General features: G+C 49.7%; 1 protein-coding gene across 1 annotated transcript in view; it reads right to left on the bottom strand.

Moving 5' to 3' along the window:
- Nucleotides 1–15903, bottom strand: part of KCP (kielin cysteine rich BMP regulator) — a 496613-nt gene that overhangs the window by 76000 nt on the left and 404710 nt on the right. Inside the window, exons 51-52 of the mRNA XM_085653703.1 lie at nt 4161–4249; nt 723–825 (exon numbers count right to left, since the gene is read on the bottom strand). Coding sequence (XP_085509829.1) covers nt 723–825; nt 4161–4249 — 192 coding nt within the window. The remainder of the gene's footprint in view (nt 1–722; nt 826–4160; nt 4250–15903) is intronic.

The raw sequence follows: 15903 nt of genomic DNA, 5'->3' as shown, positions 1-15903 counted from the left end.
GTCTCAAAGTAGATTTTTTCTAACTTATAGAGGCCAACTGTTCACATAGATTTGTTCCAGACAGACAAATGTATGCTCTTTGGTTGATTTGACACTCAATGCTTTAGAGCATGGCGACCTTTGTATTTGTGACATGCATACTACGTAGGATCAGGGAATTGCATGGTGTTAACAGGGGTGTAGTTATGAATTGCACAGCAGGTGCAGTGGCACCGGGATCAGGGGCCTGAGGGGCTCGCAGAACAGTGACTATTGGTCTCTTTTACTACCCAACTAGCAATCAGGAGGCTCATTTTCTTTGCTTGCACTATTTATTTATTTTATTTATTTATTTATAAAGTTTTATATAGCGCGAACCAGATCCCGAAGGATATCAGAGCACTAGGGTCCATCACACCCTTACTGCATGACTGGATGAAAAGGGGCGTGAGCTGAAGAGAGGCAGACTGCGTACTTGGAAAGCCTATGTTAAAAAGGAGCTTGGAGTCTTTCTCATCCTTTCATGCTCTACTGCAGAGCATGAAAAGATGTCTTCTACCATGTGTTACTCTTATAGCAGTGATGGCTAGTGGGTTCCCATAAAAAAACACAGCAGATATAACCTTTAAGAAATGCATGTTTTTCAACTAGATGCCACATGAGTTGGAGGGTGACGTGGGGTAAAAACAGGGTGCCAACTTGTTTCATGATGAGTTAGGGTGTACTGAACGTATAGCTGTTACCTTGACACTCGTAGCAGCATCTTCCAGGACCCCTGACCTTCACCAGCCCATCCTTGCAGACCGTGGGTAAACACTCCTGGATATGACATTCAATGTGGCCGAGCTGGTAAGACAGAGAGGATAGACCAAGTGAGGGGCAGTACATAAGCAAGTCATGTTTACCACTGTCCAAGCCAGAGAAAGAGTCACCCTATACAACTGACGCTGCAGCAGAGTCTTAAGTAGCACATGTGTTATTTTACCAAGATGTTCAAAACATAAATTTAAGCAAAGAATGATGAATGCTGAGGATAAAGGAAGGAAGTGAAGTTATGAATTATTGACAGGTAGGTGAATAAAGTGAAAGACCAGATGAAAAGGCTGCAGGACTGTGAATGTGAATAGTCAGGGATATAAACAGAGGTCAAAAGTGATCAGGATACTGCACCCAGGAATCTCTTCCAATAGCAACTTAGGCATTCCCGGCATATATATTGACATTTAACACCCCTTTTAGGCTAACAAAAAAAGGCCATTGGCCACTGTGAACATTCTTGGGCAAATGCATATACTGTCTTTTCAGCAAATCTCAACAACTAATTATTAGAAGTTCAAATTTTAGTGTGGACAAACGTTTTATTGTAACCACGAAGCAAAATTAATAAATGATACATTTTTCCACGGGCCTCCCCAGATTTCATGAAAAAACTAAATCTGTTACCAGCCCTGTTGGCGGACTTGGGGTCAGGGTTGAGAGCTTCACACTGCGAATATACATGTGGAATTACAAACTTCGAACATAAATGTCAGGCTAATGCTAACATGTCATCCCTGAAAGTGTTTTATCTTCTGATGACCTGACTATATTTAAGGCAAAAATTACAAGCTCTTTCGAGTCCGGCTGCTGTGCCCTGCATGAGCGAGAACATGCGATACTGAGCAGGAAAACTGTAGGGGTGGTGAATTCTTTTTCCTGGTTTGCATTAGGACCCATGCTACACATACCATTTCCTCTGCCCTCCAATGGGCATTGCTGAATTGCAAGACTCAGTTGTGTGATTCACCCCCGCCTGCAGATCAGTCCTACATGTGTGTGCCCACTGTTCCCCCTTGAATGAAGCATGGAAGAGACAGTGAGGAAATGAGTGAAGACACAGTGGCCCTGGGTGATGTGGCTTTGGTGGTACCTTACTAAGGAAAAAAATGTGCCTCTACAGTGTTTTATAGTCTTCATGGTCTGTATAAAAAATCAGCTATCCCAAGGCAGAAATGTCTCAAAACTGTGAAACATGCACTACTCTGTCTGCTTTCCATCTCCACAGAATCTAGTTAATTCATTAATGAATACATTCTGCAATGTCTGCCCCTCTTGAAATATTCTCCGTGCCCTCTTTTTGTACTATTCAGGACGATATTTAATGATGGTCTCTATTTTGCCAAGTGGGCTTCTACCATACATAGCCAACAGAAAAGTGAAATCTTCTAATCCCAGGTTGCCAATTGCAGAGATACAAACTTTTCTGAGTTCTAGGTTCCTGCTCTTATTAGCAGGACAAAGATCAGCTATTGCTCCCAGGTTAACAGGCCTGTTTTGGGGCATTGCCAAACTAACTGAGTCCTTTTCTGTGGAAGCTCTAATAAGAGTTAGGTCTTGTGGAGACCGTTGATATGTCCTTTTTGCTTAAAGTCAGCCTTCACAGCAGGTCGAAGTTGGAATATGCATACTCATCAGGCTGGAACCATTGGATCAGATGATCTTGGTAAAGGGTCCCTTCCACCTTAACTCTATTAAATCCAGAATTTGTTTTCTTCAGAAACATAATCTGGGTGTTGAAGATTTCCATTGTTGAAGTTTAGGACGAAAACATTTTAGTGGTTGCTTGTTTTTAATTGGCTTTGTGATTTTACACTAAAAGATTCGCCAGGACTCTGAAAATGATCAATATATGGATGCCTCCCTGGACTCATCTGTTGCGTAATCACCATCAGCTGCTTCTTCAGTGACCCCTCAGCATAGAGTGTGTGGGCAATGTAGCACTGGATGTAGATTTAAAGTCTAGCATTGAATCTTTTGACATCACTACACAGCATATTGCTGCAAGCTTAAGGCAAAGAAACAAGTGGCAATCACATAATGTGTTACTCCATCGAATCAGCTGACAATTACACCCTAGGCAGAACCTTACACTGATGTTTCCTATACAATATTTCTTGAACCTACCACAAAAACCTTAACATTCGTCAATAATATCTTAATTTCATAAAAACTAGTTCCTAATATTTGAAACCAAAAATGACAGTCCTGGCCCTCATCACAAGTAGGCCGTTTGTTTTGTTCCCTAAACACACATTTTTGCACAGGGATCAGAATAACAAGGTTCGAAGTAATTACCACAACCCTGTAATTTTTGCCAGAAGAATTTATCTGGGCAAACCGGCTGAAATGTATCAAGCGGAAAGTGCCCAGTAAATACCAGCACAAGTAGATTTGGTGCACAAAGCCCCAAATCCACATGTTATGCCCCAATTTAAAGCTCACAATTTGTAGCAGACCGTATTGATTGCCGGGATATCGAATTTTAAAGGGTGAAATAATAATCACATCTCCAGCCAGGTCACTCATAAGGAGGACCGTAGAGTCTTAGGAGCCCCTGTCTCTCCTTTAGTAAAGAAAATATTTCCACGCCTGCTCCCATATGACCAATGCGAATTCTGGGAAAAACAATTCTTATACATCACTGACGCACCCGTTAACATCATAGCAGTGTCCATCACACAAATCCCTGCGGTAGATACCCATGACTTTAAACTTTTGTTAGATCAAAAACAGATCCCACTGAGCCCCCCACCCCCCCCGATCAGGAGATGGCAGCATTATGTACAGCATGCACATCTAAAATAGATTCACGCTGCAGAAGAAAAGTCAATGGGATGACTGGTGAGACCCTGTGAAAACCTTTAGATATATGGAATGAGCAGGGGTATTGGGAACAACTCACCACATTGCCATGGTAATTGCAAATTTTCTCACAGAGCTGCTACCAACGTTTTGCCTTTTTCAATCTGGTTATCAACTGAAACCCACCAGATTCACCATGCAATTCCAGTAACCGTAATTAACAACCCAATTGGAATTGCAGAGGCACCCATAATAAGAGACATCGGCACATATTTAATGTGGGCATGGGAAAAACAGAAGCATACACCGTGGAGAAAGTTGAAGGAAGAAAAAGGGTTTGCAGATGACATCAAGGATATCTAAGGAATAGGAAACAGAACAAACGCTTGGAAATATTCTGCGGCTGAGATATATTATTGCACCACCTTGAGGGTCAACATCAAAGAAAGAACAGCAGCCTTTATCAAGAGACTCAAAGGCTAAGAGACAGTTTGACACACAATGACTACATTTATGGGCCATACGATAGCACATACCACAGTGTGTTGGGACAGACTTACTTGGCAGGTGCATGTGATGCAGTCATCTACACTGTCGGTCCAGCTTTCTCCATCTGATACCCTTCGGTTTTCTGCCTCTACCACACACTCTGAGTCAAAAAAAGGTAGGAGTAAGCACAGTGCAGAACTAATTGATGTTCATTAATGGTTAGGAAATGCAACATGCGCATGCCTGTTTTATGGAACTGTGAGACCGTGTACATGTCCTTAACTGCGGGAGCCTGGAGACACTGTGTGAGGTCTCAATTTGAACCTTACAGCATTTTCAGCTCATATTAAAGGTACGGGGGCAAGGCTCTCTCTCAGACCAGCATAGTGTGGGGTCTCAGTACTAGAACTAGAACAGCAAGATGGTAAGTGATTGGCAACACTTATGTGCGGGTGATACTTAAGATTAAGAATGAAGGACACTGGGGGGAGGAGCCTAGCGCGCAACCAAGATGGCCGCGTAGGTGCGAGGCTCCCGAGGACCTCCGCGACCTCCTGAATTAATCCTGGCTATATCCTGTCCTTGTTGAGGGGACTGTGTCTGTGAACCCGAGCTGAGGCGACACCCGTTTTCCGTTTTCGAATCGGACCCCGGACACCGGTGGGAGCACCGATCGAAGGTTGCGGCCTTCTCCGCGCCGGCCCCCCGGATTGGAGTAGTGGGGCGACCCGGGGACGAAGCGAACAACAGCGGCGGGCAGGGCTGGGCGACTCGCGTACCCCGCGCTTTCGCTTTCGCTTTTGCGCCCCCCTTGCCCTCAAGCGAGGTAGGGTTGCGGAGCGGGGTGCGGTGGTGTGGCCTTGTCCAGGTGCCCGGCTGACCCGCCGGCTGTGAGTCATCCTGCGGTCCAGTGGTCGCCCTCTTCCCCGGAACCCGTGAACTGGTTTAGCGGCCCTTTCGAGGAGATTGGCACGACGGTGGGAGAGCAGGCATGTCCACCAAACAAGATGGCGACCGGGCGAAGATGAAGACGACCCGCCGTGGCCCGGCGCATCAATCCAACAGTATGGACCGCTACACCCTCCAGAAGGGATCTCCGGAGGCATCGCGCACATCCCCGGCGGGCCCGACTGAGGCGTCTGCTCAGCCAGTGGATCTGACCCTCCGGGACGTCATGGGCGCCATCGCCGAGATGAAGGCCTCGGTGGACCAGCGCTTCGACACCCTAGCGCAAAAGATAGACTCGGTCCTTGTGGATGTGAGCCTTGTGAGGGCTGACTTGTCCAAAACAAACGACCGGGTCGATTCCCTGGCCCACACCACAACGAGCCTCACGACAGATGTGGTGGCCCTCCAAAAGGAGGTGCACCGGCTTGGCCAGGCGAGCGCCCTGATGGACCGTCGATTGGAGGATTCTGAGGGTCGGGCCCGGAGGAATAACGTTCGCATTGTGGGGGTGCCGGAGGGACGAGAGGCGGAGGCGGCAGATCTTTTTGTGGAAGAATTGATCCTTACCCATCTCCAGCCCCGGGGGCTGAGTAAGCTTTTTGCGGTGGAACGTGCCCACCGGGTCCCTGGGGGCAGACCTAAGGCCGGTGCCCCGCCGCGGCCTCTCATTGCCCGGATTTTTAACTTTCGGGACAGAGTCGCTATCCTGCAGACCTCCAGGCAACAGGGACCGGTCAAGCTTGATAACATGGACGTGCATTTCTACCCTGACTTTACTCCGGCGGTCCAAAAGCAGAGACTGAGTTTTCTCGGAGTTAAACGTCGCCTACGGGACCTGAACCTTAAGTACTCAATGCTTTTTCCAGCTAAGCTAAGGGTGGAGGTGGATGGTCGCACGCACTTTTTTGACCGACCCGAGGCGGCTGGGGACTGGTTGGACACTCTGCCTGGGGATCGGGGCCGAGGGGGTGGGGGGGGTGCGGTTGGCGGGGAGGGCCCACCGGATCAGAACTGAGGGGTGAATAATAGGCCTTGCTCTGGACAACATTCCTTTACCATTTACTGATCGTGTATGTTCCCCTCCTATGGAGGTCGTACGGGGTCTATTGGGGGCTTCCCTCCTCCTCTGGGGGACTAGTTAGTTTTTCAGCTATGGGGCGACAGGCACACTGCACTTTGGGGGGGCTGTCTGGGCTCATGCAGGGGTGCAGGGAGGGGGGAGTTCTGTTGGGATGGGGGGGTGGGGGGGGTGTGTTGTTTGTTTGCACCGCAAGGCAAACCCTTTACTGTATTGTTGCTCTCGAGATGCTCTGTGGGGGACGACTGATTGCTTCTACGTATGATGGGGGGTAGGGATTTGACTGTGTTGTCATGGAATGTTAACGGCCTGGGGGACAGGATTAAGCGTGGTGTGGTCCTGCAGTATCTGGAACGTATTTCACCAGATGTTGTCTTCCTGCAGGAGACACACCTTATAGGTAACTCCTTTCATGCCATGAATCGGCGGGGCTATCGTTTGGTGGCCCACTCGGGCTTCACCTCGGGCTCGCGGGGGGTGGGTATCATGATCAAGAACTCGCTCCCGTTGGAGATTGATGAGGTGCGCCATGACGAGAGGGGACGATACACTGTCCTGGTGGGTAGAATGGAGGGTAGAGTGTTTGTTTTTATATCAGTGTACGTTCCGCCTGGGTTACAATCTACTACATTTGCGGACCTGGGGCGCCTTCTCCTAGACCTTCCGGGTGGTCTGATGGTGGTTGGGGGGGACTTTAATGCGGTAGCTTCTGGGTCGATGGATCGTCATCCCCCTAGGGACCTCCCCCGGGCACAGGCGTGGCTGTCCGGCCTTTTAGATACATTAGGACTGGTGGATTGCTAGCGACTAAAGCATCCCGCGCAGCTGCAATACACCTTCCACTCGGGTGCCCATGGTAGCCTCTCGCGGCTTGATTACATCCTTGTCCCTGCGGCCTATGCCGGGAGGGTGGGAGAGGTGTGCCATCTGGCGCGGTGTATTTCAGATCACTCCCCATTACTGTTACATTTCGATGTCTTCCCGAGGGGGGAGGGCAGGGTGGCCCCAATCAATGCTTGGTACTTGCGCGACCCCACTATTCGTGCTGACTTGATCAAATCCCTGCAGCGATACTTTGATGAGAATGTGGGGTCTGTCCCTTCGGCCATCTCCCTGTGGGAGGCTTTTAAGGTAGTTCTCAGAGGGGAGGCCCTCTCCTTTATCTCCCATGCCCGGAGGCGCGAGCGGGAGGAAGTAACCCGGGTGGAGGCCGAAATTGCGGAACTAGAGGGTGACCTGGGGAGCGGGGTGACGGATGCCAAATTGCATGTTCTACACCTCAAGCGGGCGGCCTATAGGGCCCTCGTCACGGAGGCGGCCAGGGGCCTCAGTAGAGAGCAACAGGGGCGATTGTATGACGTGGGTGATAAGGCTGGTAAATTGATTGCGTGGTTGGACAAGAAGGAGAGAGCGAGTCGTGTGGTTCCTTTGATCGAGGGGATGGATGGTGTGCGTGTCACCGAGCCGGAAGCCATTGTCTCCTGCTTCGCGGATTATTTCCGCGAGGTGTACTCCCCGGTTTCTCCTTGCTCGGAGGAAGATTCCCATGCCCTGCTTCGGGACATCGCGCTGCCCTCCCTTTCGGTGGAGGACAGGGATTCGTTGGACGCTCCTCCCACCTCGGATGAAATTGCCCTTGCTATTCGCTCGGTCGCATCCGGCAAGGCCATGGGCCCCAATGGTATCCCCATCGAGCTGTACAAGCTGCGACCGGATGTACTGGCGCCCCACCTGCGCGCGATGTTCGTGGCGGCCCACTCGCGGGGTTCCCTCCCGCCGGACCAGCGTCTGGCCACAATCGTGGTGATCCACAAGGAGGGGAGACCCCGTGAGCGGGTCACATCCTATAGGCCTATCTCGCTCTTGAACGCGGAGCCCAAAATCCTCGCCAAGGTGTTGGCCAACCGGCTGGTCGGCGTGGTGGGCGATTTGGTCCACCAAGACCAATCTGGCTTTATACCCCATCGCAACACGGCTCTTAATCTGCGACGCTTGCACGGGGTGCTCGCGCGTGTCCCGTTTGTGCGGGAGCCGGCCATCTTGGCGTCCTTAGACGCCACCATGGCGTTTGACACGCTTGAGTGGCCATACATCTGGGCGATGCTGGCGAAATTTGGATTTGGACCGGGATTCATTAGCTGGGTCAAATTGTTGTATTCGGGCCCATTGGCGCAGGTGGTGGTGAATGGGCGAGTCTCGGCCCCATTCGCGCTGGGACGGGGCACGCGTCAGGGTTGCCCCTTGTCGCCGCTCCTGTTTGCACTGGCCTTGGAGCCCTTGGCGGAGTGGCTGCGGTGGCACCCTTCTATCCGTGGTCTCCGCTGGACCCCCGAGCATGAGGACCGCGTGTCCCTCTACGCCGATGATATCCTTTTGTATCTCGCCTCCCCGCGTAAATCGCTGATTGTCCTGGTTGATGTTTTGCGCTCCTTCGGTCGGAACTCAGGCCTTGTCATCAACTGGGCGAAATCCTGCGTATATGTGCTTTCCGGGGAGGCTCCGGCCCTACCACGGGACTGCCCGATCCAGGTCGCCTCCCAGGGGTTCCGGTACCTGGGTATATATATTACTCTGGACCCGGAGGCCCGCTACGAGCGGAACTTGCTACCCCCCCTCCAGCGCTTGAAGGAGGACGTGGCGCGTTGGCGGCGTCTTCCGCTTTCGCCGCTTGGCCGAGCGGCCTTGTTTAAGATGATGTCTTTGCCGCGCTTTCTGTACGCGCTCCAGAACACGATGGACTTGGTTCCGGCGCGCTACTTCCGTGAGGTGGAGAGCCTGCAGCGGCGCCTGTTCTGGGACGGGAGGCCGCGTATTGCTCTGGCTAAATTGACGCTCCCGTGGTACGATGGGGGGGTTGCCCTCCCGGATATTAAACGGTATTACTGGGCCTCCCAGCTAGCTGCAATTAATCATGGCCTCTACGGGCCCGCCTTGAACCCGGCATTTGAAATGGACAAGATGCTCCTGCCCGGTGGCGATTACAATCGAGCGCTCTACTCTGGCGCGCCCGACTCCCGTCTGACGGGGCCGACGCGTGTCATGGTGCGTGTATGGCACGCGGCTAATGCAGCTATGGGGTGGAAGGACCGTTTGACCCGGGCGTCACCGCTATATGCGTCTGAGAGGTTGGGCTCCCTGTGGACATCGAAGGGCTTCGAGAAGTGGGACACGATCGGAATCAGCACAGTGGGAGATCTCTGGACGAGGGGGGGATTCAAAACTTTTGAGACGCTGCAGACGGAGTTTCAGCTGCAAGGCAGTGAGTACTTTCGGTACTTACAAGTCCGCCACGCGCTGGGCTCCGTCTTCCCGGATGTCCCGTCCATTCCGGAGTCTTCCCCCCTGGAGGACAGAGTGCTGGATGGCCATGTTCCAGACAGCACGATCTCCCTTATATATAAAAAACTGATCAACGACAGATCGTGCCTGCTGACTAGTCTCCGCGAGGCCTGGGTTGCCGACGGGCTGGAACTGGACGACGAGGACTGGATTTCCGCGGTGGCCTCTCCGAAGGAGGTGGCCATCCCGGCTCGCCTTCGCCTCGTCCAGCTTAAGATCCTCCACCGGGTTTACGTGACGGGGCCAAGGCTTCTACGTATGGGCTTTGCTGGGGATGGATTGTGTAAGCGTGGCTGTGGTGCTTTGGCAACTTTCATGCATATTCTGTGGGAGTGCCCAAAGGTGGAGCGATTCTGGCGTGGTGTGCATGAGGTCCTGCGTGTGGTTACGCGTGTCGCGCTGTTGCCTGAAGCGAGGAGATGCTTGCTGAATGTGTGGGAACCAAATGACTATTCGGTCCCGCAGACGCGGTGGGTGACTCTGGGATACATGATAGCTAAGCGTGACATTGCTCAATTGTGGGGATCCCAGAGGCCCCCGGCGGTGTTGGCCTGGAAAGAACACATGGATTGGTGTATGTTTCGTGAAAAGGTGGTGTATGTGGCGAGGGGTAAGCCTGGGGCGTGGGTGAAAATCTGGGGCCCCTGGAACGCCTATCGCGGGGGTATTTGTGAGCCGCCACTGCTACCGGCTGCCTCACCAGCTCCGTCCCCCTAGCCGACCCCCTCCCCCAGCCGTGGGCATGTGGGCCCCCAGTCCCGGATCTGCTCCCATTCCCCCTCTTCAGAGTTAGGCTGCGGGTTGGGATCCCCCACTTAAGGAGCACGTGCCGACATCTTGGATTGCGGGTTGCCTTGCGGGTGTGGTTTTTGGTGTTGTCCTGTTTTGATAAAAGGGAACCGTACTGTGGGCTTGGAGCTATGTGGCCTGCGCTATTGCTATCTCCTGATTTACCAATCCGAACCGCCACGAGACTCTTACTGTATGTATGTCATATGCTTCTGCCACTCTAGCGGCCGGCCAGGTGGTTGTAGGCCCATACTTGTAACTATTTTAAAATGCAAAAAACGGTTTCAAAAAAAAAAAAAAAAAAAAAAGAATGAAGGACACTGGAGGAGCTTTGAGAATGATGCTAGTAATGTCACAGGAGTGTGTTCTGTAGCTGAGGAGAGAGTTGCAATGGCATAGCTGGGTGTGGTTCCATTAAAAAAGCAGCTGTGGGTGCTGTAATTGCAGAGGCGTGCAAGCGTCTCAGTATCAGAATAGCATGTGTGCTGCAAATATCCAGAGTCTCACATTTTGGGACTTATATCAGGATATATCTTGATACTGTCAGAGGACGTTTCAAATTACATCTATCTTGCCAAAGTCATATTTGCAGTATAACCTACACCCTATCTGAAGCACAAATGGTGCACCTTTAAGAATGGGTGATCCAGAATAGATGGAATCAGGGCCAGCAGGGTATGCTCTTGACTACGTACATGTTCCACATGGACACCAGTGAGCTTTTAAAATGTTAAGAGAAGCAGTTTCAGGGTTATTAGGAATTCAACCAAAGTAAGCATGAATCGCTCCATGGTAGGATGTGGATCCTTACAATAGATAGGGTTTGCTCCAGGTGAAGCAGTGAAGCAAAGGCTAAATGGTAAACAGGGTAGGTAACAGGGATTTCTCTAGGGTTAGTGAGGGCCCATAATGGGTGATCCCGCATTAGCAGGGAGGTTGGGGGGGCCCAGGGAAACAGGAGATGCTCCAGTGTAAGCATTGAATTCTACTTGGCAAGTAAGAACTCCTCAACAAGTTTTCCCGAAGGGAAAGAATTGGCTCGTCCAGGGTAGGCTATTGTTTTCGGGGGGGGGGGGGAGGGGGGGGGAACAATGATTTTCATGGTAACAGGAAGCTCTCCCGGACCAGCAGGAGATACCACAGGATTTGAAGGTTTTGTTGCAAAGTAATAGAAGTTCAGGACAAACGTAAGCAGGTGGTTTTCTCGAGGGGAAATGGGATGCATCACGTGATGGGGTGGTCGACCATCACGAGGAGGGGACTAGGGAACTACTAGGGCCAGTAGCTGGACCCCACTCCAGGCCACAGATGCTTGAGTAAAAGTAAGGGCTATTTGAAGTATAGTGGGGGTAGCAGAGGGTAAGCGAGGATGGGGTTTCTGTTTAAGCAGAGGTTAGTGTGAGTTGCGTTGGATGTCTTTGATGACAAAGAGATATTTTACTAATTAAAACAGTATTTTCTCAAGAGTGTGAATATGTGTGAGAGGCCTATAGGATAAGGAGGAGATTCTCCATTACTCAAGCAATGAATAAGGAAAAGGTTACTAACCCTGTAAGAATCCTTCCGTAGTGTTTAGTAATGTAGATTCACATGCCTTGCATACTCCTAATATTTAGTGTTGGGCTCAGATGTTTACAAGTTGTTTTTCTTCAAAGAAATCTTTTGAGTCATGAGATGTGACTCCTCCAATAGCCCACAATGTGCATGTGCATCAACTTCATCTTAGATTATTTTTTTCGCACAGTGGCTGATAATGTGTATGGAGTACAGAGTGAGTAAAACTTGGTGCATCATGCGTATCGTGCAGTGTCTACTGGGTAATAAAAGTAAAGATCTGGAATCATCACACTTTTCTGGGTATGATGAGGAGCATATGTTAATCTACAGCACTACATTGTATGAACAGATGCTTACAGGGGAAGTACATTGTTCTGTATGTAGCAAGTGTGGTTGTAGATACACATGATCTTCATAGACTGCAAAGCAGTGCCCTCCATAAGTGATGGCTAGCAAATAGGCGATGCAGATATCTAGAAAAAAGACTTTAAAATAGTCTGGTGGTGGTTGAAGATGTCCACACAGAAATCTGTGGTAAAAGAATGTGGTGTAGACTAGTTGGCCTCTTTGCAGATGTCAACTAGTAGAATGCTCCCTTCGTTTAGCCATAGCAAGTTTGAATGCACATAACTATACATCTCGCTATACCTGCCTTAGTGATGGGATGGCCCTTGCAAGGTTTCGTGAAGGCTACAAAAAGCTGGTTAAACTGATAAAAGGGCTGGGTTCTGTCAACACAGTACATAAGATCTCCTTTTAACATCTTTTAACATCTGACATGTGTACAGCTATATCCACTACTGAATTCTATAGTCTAATTCAGATGTAAAGGTGATACTACATTGTGAAGGATATGGGGTTGCCCTAAGAACAACCTTATCTATGTGAACCTAAATAAATGTTTTTGTAGGGTAAGTGTAGGGTAATTGTAGAGAGAGTGTTTGTAGTTCAATAATGAATCTGAGGGACGTTATGATCAAAAAGAAGACGACATTCCAGGAAAGGAACTGTGGGAGACAAGAGTGCAAAGTTTTAAAGGGTGGCCCCACAAGTCTCATGAGAACGACATTAAGGTACCACAAGATGGCAGGAGGTATTCAAGGAGGTATAACCCTCTTAAGACCCTCCATGAAGTCCTTGACTACTTGTATCTGAAAGAGAGATAAATGTTCCCTGTTTCACACGTAAAGTGCTACAGTAGCGAGATATAGCGGCATTGATGTGTAAACAAGGCCTGACTTTTGCAAACGCAAAAGATAGCAGACAATGTTCTGGACGCTATCCCTTAGGGGGTCCAAGTCTTTGGAAATGCAGTAATGTGCAAACCTTTTCTTCTGTGCTACAAGGCAGGACTGCGTGATGGTCCAGTGTGCCTCCCGCAGAACAAACATGCACTCCTAGGAAAGGTGTAAAAACAAATACTCTAGGACCTCAGGTGCCAGATTGCTAGGTTGAGGTATTTGGGGTCTGGGTGTCTGATCTAGTCTTGTTTCTGCATGAGAGAGCCTGTGTTCAGTGGGAGCTTCTAGTGGGGCTGATGGACATTTCCAGAAGAATGGAATAAAAGGCCTTCACTAACACTAACTCTTCCCAGTGACTCTCCTCTTGTGAACACTTCCCCATGAGGCATTCTTGTAGGGGGAAAATGGGGGCCCTGGTGTACGATACAGATTCAGAAGGCCATCATCCCTAGAAGCAGTATCACTGTTTTGACCATGAGCTGGTGACAGGGCTGAAAAAGTTGCGGCAGCTGCTGGAACACTTTCTGGTGGCTGGGTTGGGCTTTCCCTGTAATTGTGTTCAACACAGAACCCTGGAAGGGTTGGGTCTTTTGCGGGTGGAGGTGGGACTTGGTAGTATTTATGGTGAATCCCAGGCTGAGGAGCAGTAGGCAGTGCTGCCTGCTGCTGCTCTTGATCAATCAATCCTCAAGGTAGGAGAACAAATGAGTGGCCTCTCTTCACAGATGAGCAGCCACAACTGCTAAGCACTTTGTGAACACAATCGGATCTGTGGTGACCCAGAAAGGAGGCACTTTGAATTGGTAGTGTTGTCCACTCACCACAAAGTGAAGGTACCAGCGATGGGCATGGTGCTGGGTATATGGAAGTAGGTGTCCTTGAGGGTGCATGCCATCATGTAAATACCTTGTCAGAGCAGAGGAATAACGTCCTGCACAGTTGTCATATGGAAATGTTCTGACAGGATATAGTTGTTTAGAAGCCTGGGGTCCAAGATGGGCCTTAGGGAGCCATACCTTTTGAAAATGCGGAAGTAGAGAGAGTAGGCGTCTTGTCCATAATGTTGTGGAGGCACTCTCTCCACTGCCCCTTCCTGGAGGAGTGCTTGTACCTCTTCCTTAAGGAGGCAAAGAAGATCTCTGCAGAGGATGTGTCTGCAGGGTGGGATGTTGGGAGGGGTTGTGAGAAGTTCGAGGCAGTAGCTGTGGTGAACCACCACTAATACCCACTAGACTGATGTGATTTCCTCCCAGCAAGAAAGGAAATCTTGTATTATATCCTGACAGGTGAACTGTGAATAGAGGAGAGGAGGACCAAGTCACTGCTTGGAGGTGGAGATTCCTTTACCAGAGCAACCTCTGCCTTTTCACCTTTTGTTTCCCTTCGATGCACTCTTGGTGTAATCCCTGCTGGCCTGCTGGTGGAAAGTTTGTTGCTGTCCTTGTTAAGACTGCGGCTGATCTGGTGACATATCCTTGGCTCCTCTTAAGGGCTGTTGATTACAAAAAGTGCCCCTTGCAGTTGTAGTTTGCAGTACCCCTCAGACTTGGCAATCTCTGAGGAGGGTTCTTCTTCAAAGGCATGTCTTTTCTTGTGAGTGAATTTCTCGGAGGGCTTTGGCGGAGTGGTTTTGCTGAGATCCTCCTGGTGATGGAATAGATAAAGAGATACTTCTCTCTTGTGTTGAGTTCTTCATGGAGTTTCTGTTGAACCCATACCTCGGACTCTTCGGATCCAGCTGTGGACTAAGCTTTTGGTGTCAACACGATTTTTGGCATCAACTGGATCTTCAGTGCCAGATTCAATGATGGATTTGGAATCAACTTCAGGTATGAGTGGGGCTGCTCAAAGCCTTTGGCTCGAGTAGAGCTCAATGGTCAGCAAGGTTTGACACCTTTCAGCAGATGCCTGGTCCACTCCAAAGCCTTTTCTATGAGCCAAGTGGAGCACTAAGGTAGCGCAGGCCCAGGATGCAGGATCTTAGTGTGTGCATGCTCGTGGTTCGATGGCCAACTCCCATGGGAGTGGTGGTCTACCTTGACTTGGGACCGTTTATGCGATCCTCATTTGATTGTGTGACTCTCTGAGATGGGTTTAGTACTTACGACTCTAGGCATCATCTTGATCCGAAAGCCTCTGTTCGGAAGCATCAGTTCAACTTCCTCCTCTATCTCACACTCTGACTCCCTCGAGGATGCCATCTCTATTCTGGGCAGTTGGCTGGGCTGCCGGGATTCTAGACAAACCTGCATCATTGCCTTCTTCGGTGTTGAATGGATCTTCTTCGCTGAAATTGTCTGGAGTCTCAGAGGATGTTTGTAGGTGCAATTTGGGGTGTGCCAAGATTATAAATATATGTGGTACCTTAGGGTCTTCTCTATGTAGAAGTCAGGACTCACAGAAGCCATTGTCTTGGGGAAAGGTACAGATTTTCGACGTGGTGATTCCACCACAGAATGCTTTGAAGTGCACTGAAGTCAATGCTGGAAGAGTGCCCGTTCCATCACCCACTTCTGGTCTGCATCTTCCGGTGTCCATAGTTGAGGGAGAACACTCAATTCCCGAAGGGCGTGGGGAGTTCCATGGCATCCTGAGCATCGAGTGGCAGTTGCAGCCTTTACAAGGCATCTAGTGAAGTAGAGCAACATGGATTCATCGAAGCATGGACTCTTCTTACAAAACATCAGTGTTAAAATTGAACTGTGTGGGTTTTAAAAACATGCAAGGAACAAGATGGACTCAGAACCCTCTCGGTATATGTCCAAATCCAATGGTGGGAAAAAAGAATATAAGATTGTGTCAGTACCCATGCACAGAGTAGAAGGGAGGAGTTACAACACATCTTGTGACTTTAAAGACTTC

Source organism: Triturus cristatus, chromosome 4_1 (assembly GCF_964204655.1).
Source record: "Triturus cristatus chromosome 4_1, aTriCri1.1, whole genome shotgun sequence".
In the NCBI taxonomy this organism is placed as follows: domain Eukaryota; kingdom Metazoa; phylum Chordata; class Amphibia; order Caudata; family Salamandridae; genus Triturus; species Triturus cristatus.
The sequence above is the reverse complement of the archived record's forward strand: the minus strand, read 5'-3'. Positions and strand labels throughout refer to the sequence as shown.